Raw genomic sequence first — 20,532 nt, forward strand, 5'->3', positions numbered from 1 at the left:
GGAAATTAGTGAATGCTCTGACTATGGCAGTGGTGGGGTGGAAGGTGGCCTCCAATGTGTTCTGGGTGTGTGGAGAGGGACGCTTTACCATCTGATTTGCAGCACTTTCTGTTTTTATTGCCGTATCTACACCTTTGATTTGACAGAAATGGTGGAGTTACACAAGTTCAGTAGTAGAAGATTCAGCAGTTGAGGAAGGGTAATGGTGGAGGAAGACAGCCTGGGCCTCAGTTCAGGGAAGGTTCCTCAAACCATCCTGGTGTGGGATGGAGGTGTAGAGGGTGTAGATGTTCATGGGGAAATGAGCCTCTAGAGGAAAAAAATATACTGAAAATTGTCAAAGTGTCAGAGGGTATAGAGTTTTCCTGGATTTGTGAGAAACAACTAGACAAAAGGAAAAAGGATGGAGTTAATGTAGGAAGAAATAAGTCCAGTGAGGCATGAGCAGGCTTGTAATGGGTCCACCAGGACTGTCCTGCTTGTGGATCTTGGGTAGGAAGCAGAAATGGGCTCAATGTGGTGGAGGAGACCGAGGCTGGAGTCTGGAGGGAAGATCTTCAGAGGAAATGAGTTCCGTGACTGTCGAGGAGACGATGGTCTGATGTTCCGTGGTGGGGTCGTGGTCCATCAGGAGGAATACGGTGATGTCAGGGAGCTTGTATGAGGTTCTAGGTCAGTTGGGCAAGCAACAGCACGAACTTCATCAATGGGTTTGATGACAATATTGGAATTAAAGGGGTATTGTGGTTAAATGAATAGGTGCAGTGGAAAAATTGATAAGGTCAATATCATGTTGACAACAATGAATAGATCTAGTGAGGTGGTGAGGGTAAGAGGCCAGAGGTTAAGTACCTTGGTTTGTTTCAATACATTAAAGACATTATATAAATTGTGGTGATGGTTGTGGTGTCAATGCTAATGGTGGTAATAACTTGGGAGAAGCTTTACCCAGAGAAGGGTTAGAATGTGGAACTCGTTACCACATGGAACATTGAGGGCACAATCTTAGAATTAGAGGGTACAGTTTCAAAACAGAGATGAGGAGAAATTTCTTTAGCCAGAGGGTAGTTAAATTGTGGATTTCCTTGCCAGGTACAGCAGTGGAGGCCAGATCATTGGGGGCATTCAAGGAAGAGATAGATAGATATCTAAATAGTTGGGGTATCAAGGGATATGGGGATAAGGCAGAAATTGGGATTAGAATAGTTTTTTTTTTCTTCTTCCTCACCCCCCCCCCCCCCCCCCCCCCCCCCCCCCATTTCTCATTTCTCCTTTTTTCCCTTTTCCTTGGAGCAGACTCAATGGGCCAAATGGCCTGCTTCTGCTCCCTTGTCTTGTGATCTTGTGATAACTAACATGGATGCATTTAAGAGGAAACTGAAACCTGTTCGCAATAAAAAAAATAGACGTCAAAGGGTGAAAGTTTATGTATTACAGTTATTATAAATCCAAAAGGTTCTCATGTTTTATTTCAATACACTTTTCTGAAACATTTTTAGTCTTATTTGTTCCCATATATGGGTTTAGTAATCTTTTTTTAAAATTAATTCTGTATGAAATATGTTTGCAATTTTAACCTTTCTATTGTAATCTTAGATCCAAAAATGGGTCCAGGAAAAATGAGCCCTGCTTCAGAAACGACTGATGCTTTAAAGCTGGCTAACAAAGTTCCAAACAATGAAAAAGTAACTGCTTCCAATGAAATGTTTACAAAATCTAATAATGCTAAAGCTGTGAAAACAGCTACTCCCACAGCACTGAAGACAAATGTAAAGAGAATGGCACAACCTGGCACCTCAAGCCCCAGGACACCTATTAATTCAAATAATAAGGTTGCACTGAAAGAGAGAAGTGCATCATTACCCAATGTTAGAAAACCATCAACTAAGGTGCTTACTGCCACAAACAAAACTGGTTCAGGATTGAAAAGGTCTACCTCTAGTTGTCATGATAAGACTGCTTCAAATTCTCTACGCCATAATGTGAAAAGTGTGGCACATTCAAAAAGTGAATCTGTTAATGCTGAATCTGATCAAGCGGGAGCAAATAATCTGTTGGAACCTAGCCCAAATACAGAGGTATCACCATCAAAGGATTGTAAATTGGGGGAAGGAGAGGAAAATTTGGAAAGTGTTCAACAAAACTTGAGGTCAAGTAATCAACTTGAACTTACTGTAAAGGCAAGTACATTAGAGGAAATTGTGAATAAGGTGGCTGTTAATGAAAGTGAAACAACACTGAAACTCTCTGAAGATGATGGGCAATCCTGTGTAAAGTCAGATCAAAGCATCGGCCAATGTCAGTCTTCATCAGTTACAAATAAGAAATCCCCAAGTGATTCTGAAACCAAACTGAAATTCCTTCAAGTATGTGAGAGCTCAGAGGAAGGCATCTCCAAAGAGGAAGTTCTCAAGCTATGGACCCATTGCATTGTTGCAACACCTGCTGACCAAACCAGTGAAGAGTCAGAACCTAACTTAAACCACGGTGGGATACAAGTTCTGTCGGACTTGCCGAAAGAAATGAAAACACCAAGAATTACGGAAAATCAAGAGGATATGGAAACACTGTTAGTGAAATCTTGGAACATGGGTACAGAGGTCTATCCACCTTCAGACACTTCTTTCCCAAAACAAAGCCCAGACACAGACACTGGAAGTGCAACAACGTCATCTGATGATATAAAACCCAACTCTGAGGACTATGACGCTGGAGGTTCCCAAGATGACGATGGATCAAATGAGAGAGGCATTTCCAAGTGCAGTACTGTGGTTTGTCATGACTTTCTCGGAAGAAGTAGCAGTGACACTAGTACACCTGAAGAACTTAAGGAATATGACAGTGGATTAAAAGTAGAAGTAAAAATGAAAGGAGTGGAGACCCATAGTCAGACTGGTGCAAGAGAGTCAGTAAGTGACCATGGTTTCAAAGTCTCTCATCAAGGAAATAAAGCAACTGAAAAAAGCAGTGAGGACCACATTGTGCCCATTGTTGATAAATTAGATGCTGCCTCAGATCTCTTGTCTTTGAGTGAAGTTACTGAAGAAAAATCTGAAATTGAGAATGCAGAGGAAATGTTCCCTCTCCCTGTTTCTGCTCCTCCCCCTCCTGAGCAGAGCATTTACCACTTCCAGGGAATTGACAATCTGGCTTTTGAAGATGTTACTGAAAATGAGACAGAGGTTACAAACTTCCCCTCGGCTGCAAATTTCAAGCGATCTGTCCTGCTCTCTGTGGATGAGTGCGAGGAGCTTGGTTCTGATGAGGGAGAGGCTGAAACTCCTGCCTGTTCCTTGGATTCTCTTACTCCCTCTGATGTATTTGACGGCGGTTCGCACGAGGGTGGCTATCAACATCATGGGAGGACCTACTATTCCCGATACTCACTGGAAATTGAGGATGATTTTTTGAACTATGACTTTCCAAAGCAGTCTAAAAGGCCAGTCGAAAAATTCCCAGTCCGTCACCATCCGCAGATGGGGCCACTACGGTAGCTTATGATGCAGCTTCGCAAGCTGTTTCAACAGAATCTGAGCAAGAGAAAGAAGTGGATACAGCACCTGTTGCTCACCACCTTGTTGCTGACTTGCTCACTGAGGGAAGAAATACGCTTGCAGAAAAGAACTTGGTGGGTGTAAGTGCACCAGAAAGGCAGCATGAGGACAATGTGTCGCCTGTCAAAGATGATACCCAGCCAGCCACTGGGGATGGCAGTGGTGACGGTGGTGGTAGCAGTGATGGTAGACCTCAGGAAAGGACCCTGTCATTTGCAGCTCTGCCAAAAACGAGCATTTGTCCACTGAACACAGTGAGAGCTTTGCCACGGACGACATTGATACAATTGATCATGTAACAAACGTGGGAAAAGGGCATGTGCAAGGGTCCCATTCAACATCCAGTGAACAAGCTAGTAATACCTTGCCAACAGGTAATGTATACCATAATTAACTTTTGATACCACTTGGTCTGAAGATGGTACTTGGGCTTCTCTGCCAACTTGCACCTATATAAGGGAATGAAGCTAAGACCAGATTGATTTAGTTTGCAGAACTGTAGGAATTTTAAAATGGCAGATGCAATAGGGAGGGGTGGGGGTTGAGTTTGCAAGGTACAAAATGTGGAACCTGTGTCTAGAATTGTTAAATGTGAACATTGTACATTTTTCCCCATTAATTGTTAGCATGGATGTAGGACTTTAGTTATTTACATATCTAATAACAATGGCTTGTTGAAAGAAAAGAATCTGCACTCTAGAACCTTCTGGCCATTTTCTGTAAATAACATTAAAGATCATTTAGCCAAGCCATGTATGTGATAGACATGTGTATTTATAACTGAATGTGTTTAAGCCAGATGCTGTTAAGTGGAACTTCATGGAGATCTATGCACGTTGAATCCATGAATGCAGGCATGCAAGGTTAAACCAACACATAGCCCTTCAAGTGGGTAGAATGCCAAAGTAATTAGATTTAGACTCATTGCAAAGACTAATTTGTAAACCAGTTTTTTTTTTTAAACCTTTTGAACTAAAGTGATGTGATCTCAAGACATGAGAAATGTTACTTTTCCATTGAGAGAATCTAAACTACATTTGCACTGAAATATTAATAGTAATACATGTAAACTGTTCTGTAAATCAGAATTAATTGAATTTGAGGGAACTGACAAGAACATAATGTATTGTGGATACTGTACTTGTTTTGTCCAGAATGTAATTCAAATTATTTATGCTTGTATTCCTAAGTTAAATTAAGCCAAATGTATTTAAATTGTCTAATTGATTACTCTGATTTACTCAGCAATGATATTTGAGGTTCTTACTGGATATTTTGCTTGGTGAATGATTGATCTTTTAACTGCTGACTAACCTAATAAACTACATCAGATTTTCCTGATTTTTTTTTTATTTTTTTAATTTGTATATTGGGAAGTGCAACTGTATACAGAGCACCAATTCAGAACCAAATCATACACAACATGAACATGCATCTCTGCAGTATCTGAAATTAAAATGATGACAACTGAAGCTTAATTGAACTTCAGTGCAGCAAATTACAATTTGATTAGCTAGCTGAGTGATGAGGCATGATCACAGGACTGACAATAAACATCACGCTGTCTATTACTTTTGCTTTTCCTGGAATCAATGGCTTCAAAATAGTGACACAGCTGACACATTTTTTTCCTCCTGTTTCAGCAAAGGGATTAACGCATCAATCTTGAACAAGGGAATACCTCCTTAAAATGACAAGTAATTTGAGAAGGTGGCACTGCACATTTTTAAAATGTTTTCTGACAGTATAATTTCAGTGGTGAAATGTTTCAGGATTAATTGAATAACATGAATACTTTAATCATTCTCATTTTTGTACTTGCATGTGTTAATTTCATTATTATCCTATATTAGTTTCTATCTTGTCATCACCCTTAAGACCATCTTACAGTTCAGTTATTGTTATCATCATCGTAGTCATTCTTTTAAACAGATACTCCAAGGTAGATTACAACAGCCCCAATTTAAATATCTGCTTGCATCAGAATTTTTACAATGTTTAGTATTATGAATTGTTTCAGGAGACTTAGCTGATCCTGACCGATCCCAAAACTACGCACATGATCGTCGCCCTTCAAACACCCTTTCTCCCATATACGAGATGGAAATAATAGAAGATATGGAACGGAGCTCAGAACTAGAAGTGAACCATTTGCAACAGAAAGAAAGTGAACACTTTGCAGAAAGAGACTGGATACTACTTAAACAACTGATTGGAGATCAGGACCCAAATTATGGTGTTGTCAACTGTCTGCCTGAAGATATCAACTTAGCTCAGTATCTCATCAACCAAACACTTTTTCTTTCTCGAGATGCTTCTAAACTGCCAGGTAAAATTGCAGTTGAAAAAGAGGCACTGTGCAAATGGACTGAATTGCTATCTCCTTCAGAGGACTCTGCAGCTAGCATTACAGTGGCTAGTTTCTCCCCAGAAGAATCAGTGTCCCCTCAGGGAGAATGGACAATTGTAGAACTGGAAACTCATCACTAGCATAATCACTGAACTGTGTACAGAGAGGTGTAAGTATGAACTGGATTCTTCTAGGTCCTCTTTTTTTTTCCAACTTAACCAGGTATTATCACCTGGGTCATGCTGGACACAGCAGTAAAACAATAAACTTGCAATGTAAAGTTAAGTATAAAATTACGATTTGGGGAATCGTCTTGTAAACAATTTTGTGTAATAGGATAATCACTAGTTATAAATATCTTAAAGTGGGACTCAAGTTTTCAGAATAGAAAAATCTTGTAAATTATTGGTTTGTATGTCTAAAACTAGAGGCTAAACATTCACATTTTCATAATGTTAAATGTTACTAAACTAAATTCATTTTTAGTTTTTGAAAGTATTAATCAGCTTACTAGAACTTTCTTTAAAAGAACCTCAAACTAGGTCATGATTACGTTGTATTTCTTAATGACTCTGTATTGTACAAGGTCTAGTTCTGGAATCCAAAGCAGCCATGGTATTTATACTGATTTTTTTTGAACCTTGATTGTTTTTTTTAAATGAATATTGCTGTCCATGGACCCAAGATCTGAACCAATTTCCTTAACCTCTTTTGGATAAAATAAACAGCAAACTAAATCTTTAAGTGTGAACTTTGATGTAATGTGGGATTTCCCCAGTACATGTTGAATATTGAGATGGTGACCTGGATTGACATATTATGGACTGGGATTCACGAAGCATCTGCCAGAATAGTTAGTTAATCTCTAAATAATTCTGACTTGTGAAAAACTAAGAGATTTTCCTTTTAAATATACCTATTTATTTTAGATGTTGTAAATTGAACTGGCCATGATTATCATTTTGACCATTGCCCCAACTTTAATGGAGAACTCATTCTAAAGAAACTGAATAGAATTTAAGGGAATTAGTCTTTTAGGTGGAGCTGAGCTTTAGTTTAAGTTTAGATGTCTATTTAAAATCATCCTTACCGGGGCTGTGCAGAATGTATGCTAATTAGGTTTGGAACTCAATGCAAAATACTGCAGAAGCTGGAAATCTGAAATATTAAAATGTACTGGAAACACTCAGCAGGTCAGGCAGTAGTTATGCACAGAGAAACAGTTAATGTTTCTGGTCAATGATCTTTCATCAGAACTTCATTTCAAAATTTCCTGCCTCCCTTTTGAACAGGAACAACTGAAATAGTCAAAATGCACTGTATGGAAAGGAAAATTGGACATGTTCTTTGAAATCAGCCCAGTCAATGTTCAGACCAATGCAAGATAGAGTGACTAATAGAATTGCTTGACGTAAAATGGTGGTTGTTCAAATATGCAGCATTTTTTTTAAAATGAAGCTTTCCATTTCCTCTATGCAAGTTGTACCCAATTTTGGAAAAAAAGTAACACTTTCCCAATTGTATTACAATGTAAAGCAAACTTATTCTAGTTATCCAACTTCACAACACCAAAGGGTGGGTTGCTGTTTAGATTCAAATGTGAAAGTGGAGGAAGACAATAAAGCAAAATCTATTAACCTTAAAACTTGTCTTGAACTTTGTTTCAACTAAATTCCACGTTTTTTTACAAGGAAAATACTCAACTTCCTATCTTTAAACAGTTTTGATGTTTTTAAAATGACATGTTCAACACTTAAAAACTGAAATACACAATTTATTTATGGAGGGTGGGGATGGTGCTTGTCGTTTCAAAATTGCTTAAGCAATAAAATATGCTGGCTTTATAATTTGACTACCTATTTTTGTATTTTTACATTTTTTAAACAATATTAAAGTTGCACGCCATTTAATTCCCAAGGTGAGATGTAGCCATTGGTACCTGTTTAAAAGCTTTGTACAATATTTAATCTGTTAAGAAATGGGCCACAGTGTTTCATAGAATTAGTTATGGAACAAAATGGGACTATTCGGTTCATTGAGTTCGCGCCGACTCCTCGAGAGAGCAATTCACCACTCCATGATGGAATATCGTCCATCAGCATGAGTCTGTGTCCCTGAAAGAAGAGGGAGATTGAGGGATGAAGCAATTTATAAATATGTACTTGGAGAGCAGGTATGCCTCAGATTGTGGCTGCAGTGTTACATGACGTTGATTTAAATTGCAATGAATGCATATGGTATTTCATTTTAGAATTCATGATCAACATTTTTTCAAATCCTATGGTGTAAATTAATTGATATTGTACTAGTATAGGTCTTTAAAAATAGGAAGTACCATAATTTTTAATACACCTTAGTTTCATCGACTTTCACAACTGAATCTACTAATGAAAAGGATGATTTTCATCAAAGGAGATAACTTTTGTGTAGATATTTTTAATTTTCACGATAACTGTTCCACAAAACTGAAACATTCACAAAATTGAAATTGGAAATGAATGGATTAAGTTGAGGAATAAGGTAACATATGAAATAAATACCATCTAAAATTATAGATAAATTTATATTTGTATCCGAGCTAAATTTCATTTCATTGGGGAAAGCAAGATTCAACAATATGAAACACATTACCCATGTTTTTTTTAAATTGAAGAAACACTGCAGTGGATTTGCACACACTTTGCTCGTTGTTTGAAAGAAAAAGTCACCAAGTTATAACTTCCTGAAGAAACAAGTTTTTTTTTCAATGATTTTTCTCCTCCCCTACCCCTGTTGAAATGACTGATCTCATCCTGTATGGACATTAATTTGCATCCTCTACCTAACAGGTGAGTATTTACCCAACTTTAGAATAACTGAGAGAAGATTCCTTTTCTACATAATCTATTGCACATTATTGTTTTATTAACCTTTTGTAAGTCTGTACCAGAGTCCTGTATTTAGTACAGCATTGAGCTGATAAGGCATATGTTACAGACTCGGTGAAAGTCCCTTTTAGGTTGTGTGTGTGTGTGTGTGTGTGTGTGTGTGTGTGGCGTGCTTACGTCAATAGAAGGTAAAGGACGTAATGACGTTGTTGAAGAAGTCAGTCGAGTCGAAGAGAGAGAAAGGGGAGAGAGACACTAGCCTGCTAGTTTTCTCTATCGATGGATGAGAAACAATAACTGTGTCTGCCACTGAAATCCACATGTGGAAACTGGAAGCAATCTGGTGGAGTTCACTTTGTTGCTGACCTGTAGAAGGAAACAGGTATTTGTGTGGACAACCACTATTCGGATGCTTTTCGGGGTGAGGAAGTCACTACCGAGTAAACACTGAAGTGTTGTTTGGGTTCCATCGTGGAACATTTGGATTTTGTAATTACTCTCTCTATGTTTCTCTACATCTACGCCTTATCTTCAGACAACGGTGGTTGCTGAAGAAACCTTTGCTCATGTTTCACCTTATGGCTTGCTGAACTGAACTTTAAAAACCATTCCTGGACTTGGAGTTTGGGACTGAGCCACACACACACGAAGAGTTTAGTTTTTGGGGTTAATGTTCAAGGTTTAACATTTTTACTTCTAACATACTAACATTTTTACTTTTATTTTTCTTATTATCATAAGTACTGATTAATAAAATAGTTTTTAACACTGAATCATGACTCTGTGTGTTTCTTTTGTTGCTGGTTCGTAACACATAGTTGCTATTTATTAGGTGCCCTATGCTAATCTGACCCTTCTGTTGTCCTATCAATGTTTGCGCCTTTGGTGTTGTGTTGGTTTAATACCACTCTCTATGCTCCACGTTTTGGGGGGTTTGTTCTCCAGAATTATAATTTCATCAATTGAGCTATTTTGTGCAATGGTCTAGTTCTGCTAATTTTCTACAAACTTTCTGCAATTTAACTCTGCTCCTGGGATTCCATCTTCCTGTAGCAGGCCACTCATACCCCTAATCCTCAGGCATGGGTTGTTGTACTGACGGTAAAACAACAGCCAGTGAAATATAGTGCTGATAAAATAAATATTCTGGTTACATTGGACAGTTTTGCAATAATGATTTGCACTAACCAAACCTACATTTTTTATATTTTTAACAAGAAACTAGTAATTTTGTCTTTGCACTGCAACCACAAAACAACAAATTTCACAATATACGAGTCGGTGATAATAAATCATGTCTTTCTCCCAGCTTCTGCCACCATGACCTCACTTCCATTGCTCTTCTGTTTCCTTTTTTCTATTGACCCTTCTTGGGTTTTTGCCCCATTAGCTGCAATGCTGAGAAGAAATATTCTCTGGCTTTGTTTAGTAGTCCATGCTCCAGTTACTGTTGTCTATATTTGCAATTTCTCTGTTCCCTCCACCGCATTGCAATATGTTTTAAAGCAAGGTTTTTATTTTGCTGTGTTTATATGTTGCTGTATTTCTCCCTGAAACGCTCCTTTTCCCGGTCTCCTCGAAGTTGAACTTTTTGCATGTATTTCTTCAATAGGTTTAAGCTGGGAAATAGAGTGTAGTCTGTGCAAGTTTGCTACCAACGTTCTCGATTGCAACAAGTGTATTTTGGAGACAATCACACGTCTAACTTCCACCTAACAAATCATTAAATGTTGATGCTGGATCCAGCGCGAATCCTCCCAAATCCTCTGCAACTGCAGCTTTCTCGTCACGTGCTCGTCCGCTGCTGCCTGTCACGTGACGTCGCCGGTCCGGGAGGCGGGGCCTTTCCGGAAAGTGGGCGGGGCGTGAGTCTGTGACGTCAGGAGGATGGCCACGGGCGGGGCCGCGATCGTCAGCGCCGCCCTTCAGGTGAGGCGGCGGCGGGCGGCGGCCCGTCTGCCCGCAGGGCGCTAAGAGCTAGTGGCCCCCTGCTGGGGCTGGGCCGGTGTAGAATGGCATCAGGGCAACGATGGGCAGCGGCCGCCCTTGCACTGCAACGTGCCCATGTTACTGGGGGTTTCTGCTGGCCAGTGATTGACTCGACCAAATGAGACTAACTTGGTCAGCATGGACCAGTTGGGCCGAAGGGCTTGTTTCCGAGCTGTATGACTCGATAATAGCGGGCACACTGCATCCCAAACATTCAGCTTATCCCTTGCCATTCCCTTCCTAAATTTAAAGGAGATTATCAACTACTTACAGGCTATTACATTAGTTATTTTCAGCAATACGCTTATCTAAGCAGTGTGATGATATTCTTAAATGGACTTGGGGATCCCAAATCCAATGGCCTTGGTATTTGCATTGGTGCACAATAAGTATAGCGATCTCATTCACGTAGAACTATCAAAATGTGGAATCTCCACCGCCTGTCACTAACTCGTGAAGGAAAATTTAACCAGGTTTCTGGTTTGGATTAATTTACAAAGAAATTGATGCACTAAAATAACCAAGCTGCATGCTAATTGTGGGGGTGAACTGAAATTGGTCCTTTTTCAATAAGGAGCAGACCCATCTCGTTGCTTTCTGTGCTACACAGTTTTCAAATGCATCTTGCAACAATATTTCAGCTGGAACTTAAAACAAACTGCTGGAAGAACTCAGCAGGTCAGGCATAGCATCTGTGGAGGCAAAGGGTTGGGTGACATTTCAGGTCAAGACCCTGCATCAGGGTTCCTCCAGCAGTTTGTTTTTTTTTTTGCTGCAGATTCCAGCATCCATACTCTCTTGTGTCTCCAGTATTTTAGCTGGACTTGATCATTAAAAACATACAGAAAACTATATTAATGATAAATGCATGAAGGAAGTTAGTGCTCGGTAACAGGAAACAACATGAACTTTTTTTAATATTTGTTCATATTTAGTAATTCATTCAGTGAACAGATGGATTGTTTTGGTTTTTATTAAATGTATTTTGCTTTTCACATTTTTCCAGCATCATGAAGCTATTTTGTCTTTGTCAAGTCAGCACCAGCGAATTAGATTCTCTGACTCCGTGGTAACTGGATCAATCATTTTCCCACTTTCTGGTATAATTACACTTGTATATAATAGTTCTATTCTGCAGCTACAGTAGAAAATGCACTAATCACATTCAATTTGTTACATGAAAGATAGCTTTACAACTATCTTTTCCCCATCGCTCTGATTTTGCTACATTCATCCACTTTTCAATAATGTGGAACTTTTTGCAACACCTCATGCAAACATTATAATATAGTTCATTCATTCAGAAGTCTGTTCTAGTAATTGTAAATTTTAGTTAATATATAGATAAATGCCCTGTTCAAAAGTTAATCATTGGCTGTATCTAATATTCAAAATTGGCAATATATTTTGGCAGGAAGAACAAGGATATGGACTAAATGATGCAAGCAAGTCTGAAAAGGTGCAAAATAACTACTGGAAGAACTCAGTGGGTCAGGCAGCATCTGTGGAGGTCTAGACCCTTCTGGACTGAGAGTAGAGGGGAGATGGCCAGTATAAAGAGGTCAGGGGAAGGGGTGGAGCAAGAGCTGGCAAGTGATGGGTGGATGCAGATGAGGAGAGGTGATGGACAGATGGAGGAGGAAAGAGTGGAAGTAGCGATAGGCTGGGTGGTGACAGGTGGAGGCTGCAGATGGTGGAATCTGATAGGAGAGGAAGGGGAAGCAGGGAACCAAATAAGGGAGGTGGGATGGACAGGTGGTAACAGTGGAGGGAGGGGACCTAGTGGGAGGAGTGTATGGAGGAGGGGAAAAACTTGGTGTGGGGGGCAGGGGCAGGTGGTGGTGGGTGTGAGTAGAAGGAACTGGGTAGATCAAGAGCAGAGAGATAGGGACGGATGGGACAGGAGGAGCAGGTTACCTGCGACTGAAACAGTGGAAACTGCAATAAAATAATTTGCAAAAGCTCCACAACGTGAAGAAAAACTATTTAATGCAGGGAGTAAATCTAGAATCCACTGCCTGAAAGATGATTCAATTGAGGTATTGAGGAGGAAATTGGCAAAAAATTGGGAGGGAAACAATCTTCCAGACCAATGGGAAAAGACCAGGGAAGTGGGATTGCTCTTTGAAGAACCAGCACAGGCTTGGTGGGCTGAATGGCTTCCTGTGTTGCTGTAATGATTTTAGGATTCCATTCTCTCCTTTTGTCCCTTGCACTGAATGAATAACACATTTTGTTTTCTTTTGGAAACAATACATGCTTCACCTTCTGTGCAATGCAACTGAAAGTGTTGTCGATGGTCCATCTGCCAACTTGGAAAGAGTCCAAGGAAAAAGATTCAGGGCTGCAGTGACCTTCACAGTGATCAGCACACTAAGCCTCTGGAGTTTATTTTCTAACAGGTTGCAAAAACCTGACAGCATGTCTCTACTGAATTTCAGTCAAATCCAAATAATTGCATTGTGGTTGATAAAATCACCAGAGTAGTGGAGGGTGAGAGTTTCTAGGAAATGTGCTTTTCTGCTCTGGAATTCTTGCTTTTTTTCCCCCCTCATCCTCTGTTGTTCCTTCAAATAATGTAACTAAGGGCTTTCAAAAAAAAACCTCATTCTGAGAAACAAAACATTACCTCAGAGAAGCTCTGCCAATTTCTTTGACCACAAACTTCACAGAAATGTGGAGTGTCATTCATGATTTGCAAAAACAATTTAAACATCAGTTTGCTGGTTGTCACTTCAGTAAGTCAAGGATCAGCTTGGTAATTGAGGGTAATTTTTTGGCATCAATAAGAATTAATGTAGCCACACATTAACAGCATAATTGCATAATCTTTACAGCTTTGTTTTTTAATTATTCTGCCTTTGGCTGCCAGTAAGAAATGAATAAAATGGGCAGACAGCTGGAGTTATGGATCCTTTTTCTGGCCTCATGTTCTGGCATTAAGAATATTATTAACCTAAATCTCAGCCTCAATATATTATTCTAAGAAAGTGCACAGTCGAGAGAGTAGGAAGGGTGAGTTGCAACTTTGTCCAATTAAATACTGGGAAGGATTTGGCCCCCGAAATAATTTCCATGCCCTCTCAAAAGGATTCTACTAACACTGCCAACTAATACACCACCTTTGTTTTTGACCCCATTGCCTTTCCAGCACAAAGACTGCTTACTTTCACCTCCATGATAGTTTGCTTCTGCCACTGTATCAGCCTGCCTTTCACTAAAGCCATCACTCCTGTCCTCAATTCCAAATGCTATAAACATCCTGGATTTACATTACTCAGATGATATAGCTTGTGTACGAAGAAAAATAGGCAAATAATCTTTAAACTGTGAATTATTCTTCACAATGTTTTACTAGATGCTTAAAAACATTCCATGATTTACTTATTTTTCCATTCTTTGGAATGGCTTTGTGAAGGGAAGATCTTGCCTCACAAGCCTGATAGAGTTCTTTGAGGAGGTGACCAGGAAGATTGATGAGGGCAGTGCGGTGGATGTGGTTTACATGGATTTTAGTAAGGCGTTTGATAAGGTTCCTCACGGTAGGCTTCTTCAGAAGGTCAGAGGCCAAGGGATCCAAGGAAGCTTGGCTGTGTGGATTAGGAATTAGCTTGCATGTAGAAAGCAGAGGGTTGTGGTGGAAGGAGTGCCCTCGGATTGGAAGGCAGTGACTAGTGGTGTCCCGCAGGGATCAGTTCTGGGACCTCTACTTTTTGTGATATTTATAGATGACTTAGATGAGGGGGTGGAGGGCTGGGTTAGTAAGTTTGCAGACGACACTAAGATAGGCGGTGTTGTGGATAGTGTGGAGGGCTGTCGGAGCTTACAGAGGGATATTGATAGGATGCAGAGCTGGGCTGACAAGTGGCAGATGGAGTTCAATCCGGAGAAGTGTGAGGTGGTACACTTTGAAAGGACAAACTCCTGGGCAGAGTACAGGGTAAATGGCAAGGTACTTGGCAGTGTGGAGGAGCAGAGGGATCTGTGGGTTCATATTCACAGTTCATTGAAAGTTGCCTCACAGGTGGAAAGAGCAGTTAAGAAGGCCAATGGGATGTTGGCTTTCATAAATCACGGGATTGAGTTTAAGAGCCGCGAGGTGATGATGCAGCTTTACAAAACTGTAGTTAGGCCACATTTAGAGTACTGTGTTCAGTTCTGGTCACCTCATTATAGGAAGGATGTGGAGGCGTTGGAGAGGGTGCAGAGGAGATTTGCCAGGATGCTGCCTGGATTGGAGAGTATTGAATATGAGGAGAGGCTTAAGGTGCTAGGGCTTTATTCACTGGAAAGGAGGAGGATGAGAGGAGACATGATAGAGGTATATAAAATACTGAGAGGACTAGATAGAGTAGACAGTCAGCGCCTCCTTCCCAGGGCACCAATGCTCAAGATGAGAGGTCATGGCTTTAAGGTTATGGGTGGGAGGTTCAGGGGAGATGTCAAGGGGAGGTTTTTCACCCAGATAGTGGTTGGTGCATGGAATGCACTGCCTGGGGTGGTGGTGGAGGCAGATACATTGAACAGGTTCAAGAGCTTGTTGGATAGGCATATGGAGGAGTGTGGGATGGAGGGATATGCGGGAGGAAGGGGTTAGGTAGTGTGAGGGTGGTTTGATGGACGGCACAACATGGTGGGCCGAAGGGCCTGTTTTGTGCTGTATGGTTCTATGGTTCTTTTAAACATTGAAATGTTGTGATATTGGGCAATTGTTTCTCATTTTCACAGGTATCGCATTTATTATAATAGAGACTCAAGATTTCTGCGATAGTTCTGCAGAAGTAAAGCTGATGAAGCGCATTGAGCAGTTTGTCCGCATTCACCGAAACAGTTTCCTGCTTTTGGTTGCAGGCCTGTATGGTCAGAAAGAATGGGACATACTATTTAAAATTCAGCTAAGGTACTTTAATATGAAAATGAGTTACTTAAGAAATTTGCTATCTACATATCTAAAGGTTATTCAAAATCTAGTGAAATTCTTTTAAGGCTGAGTACAATGCACCAGCAAAAAAATGCTTGTTCTGTGCAGTTACTGGTATTAATATCGATTCATATTTTCATAATTTAAATGCAGAAATCTTGTAGATAACAGTAATCTATTGGATTTTCAAACAACCTTACAGATAGATATAGATATTTATTAGTCATATGTACATTGAAACACACAGTGAAATGCATCTTCTTGTGTTACTGAGAATGTGCTGGGGGCAGCCCGCTTAACAGCAGTGCAATAAATTGCAAAAATTAGGCAAGTTTTAACTCACCAAGAGTGAAAACTGTTGACCTTCGAGGTGTAAATCAGTTTTATTTGAGATTCCTAAGATATTAACTTTTTGGAAGAGCATGATAGAAGAAAAAAAAATCAAGTCTCCATATATTACACTCAACTCAGGCAAGAGAATGTTTGCAATGTAAAACCTTTGGGAGGTGGCTTTATCTTTTTTTGCTGTGTAACTGACAAGCACTTGGTCTGAAATTTGATAAACTCAGCACACCTCTCATTCTCACATTCTGAATTTGGCGTGTGGTTGGAACAGAGGCGCACTGTAATACCCCATGCCATTGGACGGAAGATATTTGCCTTTAGCCCAGGTGATCAGCACCAGCTGGAAGAAACAGAAAATTATAGTGGTGGTTTGCCAGGGCGGGGGGCTGGGCTGGGGGGCAGTGGAATGGTGTAGCAATTACTTTTGAAGTTCATGCAGTTGTTCCACCAAATAAGATGATCATTCACCAACTAAAATGTCCAGTAAACAGTAAATGAATTAAAGTTTTTTGGCAGTGTGGTATTATGGGACCAAGGTTGAAGAGGCTAATGCTGTTCATCTTCAAATTGTATGAGATGTTTGTTTGGCAAGTGGACAAGATTCTGTTTACCACCTCAACTAAAAGGTATAGGCACTGCCAGTAGTGCACCAAATCCAGATTAGGAGACTGAATTGTCAGTGCAGATGTGGGCAAGCCAGTACCACTGACCAAGGCAAGCTGAAACTGATAGGTTATGGTGCTATTCAAGAGGAAAGTCATTCACTAAAATAATTTAGCTTCAAGAAATTATTACAAAAGCTAATCTATTTCTGCAAGTAATCCAACTTAACCTTTTTTTCACTTGGCCATTACAAATCCATGGCATTTCATAAGTTTTTATTTGCAGATTTCTAGGTAGTAATCTGAAAATCATACCTTCACATAATGCTGGTGATGTGGTCAGGAGCATGCTCACGATAGCCAAGGTAGGTATACTTCTAACATGAAAGATTTAATAGAACTTTGAGTCTTGTATATTAATGTTACAATACATGATTCAATTTGAGGCAGGTGCTTTAAGGAAATTTATCAAGTTCCTGACTTTGTAATGTTAAGAATGGAAGTTTACTTTGTATAAATGCTTCAGTGAATTTACTGATGAGAGCATCTTTGGCAGTGAAGTACAACTTTTTTATAGGGAGGACCCATTCTACAAACTGGTTGTTGTGTATCATGGATCTGCAGTAATGCTGCTTGTACAATGTTTCAAACATGGTCAATGATTCAAATATTTATTCCTTTATGAAGGTTACATGTAAACCACATGCAGACAGCATTCGTGATCGCATTGCCATGAACCGAGCTCAGATTATTGAACGTAGTCCTGTCTGGGAGATGCTTCGCAAGCGGCAGCTAAATGTGGCATAAAGTGTTATTGATGTACAGCGCTTTGGGCTTTATAAAATAGATAGAACTTTCTCCAGTAAAACAAGTTGCATTTATTTAATAAGTATGTTTATGACCAACATAATTAGTTAAGATGGTTGCAAATAAAATCTGTTCGTTGCAGAATTTGTTATAGATTCATAGTGCTTATTTCGTTCATTCTTAATATTCTCCTGTCAGTTGAAATACATTAGCCTTCTAAAAACTTGGGAGTTAGAATGATTTTCTCATTTACAAGGTTTTCAGAACATAGGATATTGAACAGTATGCCATTTACTAGATTCAGAACTACCTAATGTAAAATATGTGGATAGATTTGTCATTGACCTGAATAAAGATGCATGCAAAGTAACAATAAGTAATAGTTGAAAATACATGTGATAATACCATAAAAGTGATAGGCTGGGTGACAACAAGTGTGTTTTCCTAGTCTTGTGTGAAGTAGAGACACTGGTCACTGCTAGTTGGGAAGAATGCCCAATTTCTTACTATATATTCTCTGTATCAAGTTCCAGAAGCAAGCTGGTGTTGTTTATTCCTTTGTTAGACAAAGTAGCTTTGGAAAGCTCGAAAGTGCAAGCCATTTCTATCACCAACAAGGCACAAATAAAATGCATTCTTAAATGAAAGTGAATGACTGACACTAAGTATTATGCTAAAATAATCACATAAAGCCCGTAAATTGGTTCTGCTGTGACTATCAAGAGATTAATGACAGTATTAGAGCAAAAGGAAAGAGGAATGGTAATCCTGAAGACTGGGAAGAATTTCAGAATGCAGCAAAGTAAATATCAAGCATTGATAAGTAGAGGGAAAGAAGAATGTAAGAGTAGTCTCATGAGAAACAAACTGTAGAATTGGAATTGGTTTATTATTGTCACATGGACTGAGGTACAGTGGAAAAAGTTTGTTATGTATGCCATCCATACAGATCATTTCATTACACAGTGCATTGAGTTAGTACAAGGGAAACAGTAACAGAATGCAGAATAAAGCATTAGAGAAAGGGCAGTGCAGGCAGACAATAAGGTGCAAGGCCACAACGAGGTAGATTGTGAGGTCAAGAGTCCATCTTATTGTACTAGGGAACCGGACAAAAGAAGCTGTCCTTGAGCCTGGTGGTATATGCTTTCAGGCTTTTGTAACTTCTGCCCCATGGGAGAGGGAAGAAGGGAGAATGTCCGGGGTGGGTAGGGTCTTTGATTACGTTGGCTACTTTACCGAGGCAGCGAGAAGTATAGACAGAGTCCACAGAGGGGAGGCTGGTTTCTGTGATGTTCTGAGTTGTGTCCACAACTCTCTGCAGCTCCTTGCAGTCACAGGTAGGGCAGTTGCCATACCAAGCCGTGATGCACTTGGATAGAAAATTTTGTATAGATATGTAAAAAGGAAACAATTGGGTAAAGAAAATGTGAACAGAGACAGGAGAAATTATATTGGATAATAAGGAAAAAGCAGAGAAACAAATATTTAGTGTTGGTATTCACAGAAGATGACAAAGAAAACCCCGCAGGAAAAATGCAGAACTCTGGATTACTTCCAGTGCCACGTGCTTGGGAGGGTTAGAATAGGAGGATATGGCAAATGAATGTGTGGCTGAAAAATTGGTGTAGGGGGGCAGGGATTCAGTTTTGTGGACCATTGGGATCCCTTCTGGGCAGAGGTAACCTGTGCAAGAGGATCAGGTTACCCCTGAACCGGAAAGGGGCCGATATCATGACGGGCAGATTTGCTAGTGCTACTAGGGGGAGTGGGATCCCAAGCATCAGGGAGGCAAACGAGAGGCTGGAAAGTGATGCACAAGTCAGTGACAGCAAGTTGAATAGGTATGACAGGCAGGAGCGAGGAAAGCCTATTGGATTAAGTTACATTTATTTCAATGCAAGAGGTCTGACTGGTAAGGTGGATGAACTTGGGGCTTGGATGGCTACGTGGGACGGGGATGTTATAGACATTATGGAAACATGGCTAAGGGAGGGACAGGACTGGCAGCTTAATGTTCTGGAGTACTTTAGCTGGAAGAGATGAGGGGGAGTTGCATTTTTGATTAAGGGAAGTGTCACAGCAGTAGTCAGAAATGAAATTACTGAAGGATCATCCAGTGAGGCTTTCTGGGTGGAGCTGAGAAATAAGAAGGGGATGATCACATTGTTGGGATTGTACTATAGGCCCCCAAATAGTCAACAGGAATTAGAAGAACAAATATGCAGGGAGATCGTGCAGAGTTGTAAGAATAATAGGGATGTCATAGTAGGGGATTTTAACTTTCCTAACATAGACTGAGACTGCCATACTGATAAGGGCTTAGATGGGGTGGAATTTAAGTGGGAAAGTTTCCTTGGGCAATACATAGAGGCACTTCTAGGGAGAGGGCAAAGTGTGACCTACTCTTGTGTAATAGGGCAGCGCAAGTGACTGTGACAGTTGGGGAGCACTTGGGGACCAGTGACCACAGTTCTATTAGTTCAATATGGAAAGGGACAGAACTGGTCCAGAGGTTCAAATGCTAAATTGAGGCAAGGCGAATTTTGACAGTGTGGGACAGGAGCCTGCAAAGGTTAGTTGGAGTAGGTTGTTTGCAGGCAAAGGAACCACAGGCAAGTGGGAGCTTATAAAGGTGAGATAGTGAGAGCTCAAGGTCTGCATGTTCCTGTTCAAAGTGAAGGGCGAGGCTGGCAGGAATAGGGAACCCTAGATGATGAGAGATATTAAGGCTCTGGCCAGGAAAAAGGTGGCATGGGTCAGGTACAGGCAGCTGGGATCAAGTGAATCCCTGGAGGAGTGTAAGGGATGAAGTGTATTCAAGAAGGAAATCAGGAGGGCAAAAAGGGGTCATGAGGTAACTTTGGCAGAGAAGATTCAGGAAGGTCCAAAGAGATTTTGTAAGTATATTAAGGGGGGGGGGGGGGGGGGGGAAACTAGAGAGAGAACAGGACCCCACAAAGACCAAAGGGGATACCTTTGTGTGCAGCCGCAGAAGATGGGCAAGGTCCATAATGAATATTTCTTCTCTGTTTTTACTGTGGAGATGAAGATGTCAGAATTAGGAAAGATAAATGCAGAGGTCTTGGGGATTGTC

General features: G+C 40.3%; 2 protein-coding genes across 2 annotated transcripts in view; both read left to right on the plus strand.

Moving 5' to 3' along the window:
* btbd8 (BTB domain containing 8) overlaps nt 1-7,522 on the plus strand; it is a 95,030-nt gene extending 87,508 nt beyond the window's left edge. Inside the window, exons 18-21 of the mRNA XM_052013232.1 lie at nt 1,597-3,490; nt 3,618-3,628; nt 3,752-3,928; nt 5,575-7,522. Of these exons, the coding sequence (XP_051869192.1) occupies nt 1,597-3,490; nt 3,618-3,628; nt 3,752-3,928; nt 5,575-6,044 (2,552 nt within the window). The 3' untranslated portion in view covers nt 6,045-7,522. The remainder of the gene's footprint in view (nt 1-1,596; nt 3,491-3,617; nt 3,629-3,751; nt 3,929-5,574) is intronic.
* Nucleotides 7,523-10,498: 2,976 nt separating this feature from the next.
* Nucleotides 10,499-17,435, plus strand: LOC127568959 (protein SPO16 homolog). The gene is made up of 5 exons (XM_052013233.1): nt 10,499-10,636; nt 11,767-11,860; nt 15,489-15,660; nt 16,915-16,993; nt 17,316-17,435. The coding sequence occupies exons 1-5, from the start codon at nt 10,499-10,501 to the stop codon at nt 17,433-17,435; spliced, it is 603 nt and encodes a 200-aa protein (XP_051869193.1).
* Nucleotides 17,436-20,532: the final 3,097 nt, after the last annotated feature.

The sequence above is a fragment of the Pristis pectinata genome, chromosome 3 (genome assembly GCF_009764475.1).
Source record: "Pristis pectinata isolate sPriPec2 chromosome 3, sPriPec2.1.pri, whole genome shotgun sequence".
In the NCBI taxonomy this organism is placed as follows: Eukaryota; Metazoa; Chordata; class Chondrichthyes; order Rhinopristiformes; family Pristidae; genus Pristis; species Pristis pectinata.

Bases quoted from the DNA above. Each gene is read 5' to 3' on its own strand.
- LOC127568959 (XM_052013233.1), top strand. From the start codon at position 10,499: ATGTTGATGCTGGATCCAGCGCGAATCCTCCCAAATCCTCTGCAACTG. The intron at 11,861-15,488 runs GTATAATTACAC...TCATTTTCACAG, and splicing joins AATCATTTTCCCACTTTCTG to GTATCGCATTTATTATAATA. The intron at 16,994-17,315 runs GTAGGTATACTT...TCCTTTATGAAG, and splicing joins GCATGCTCACGATAGCCAAG to GTTACATGTAAACCACATGC.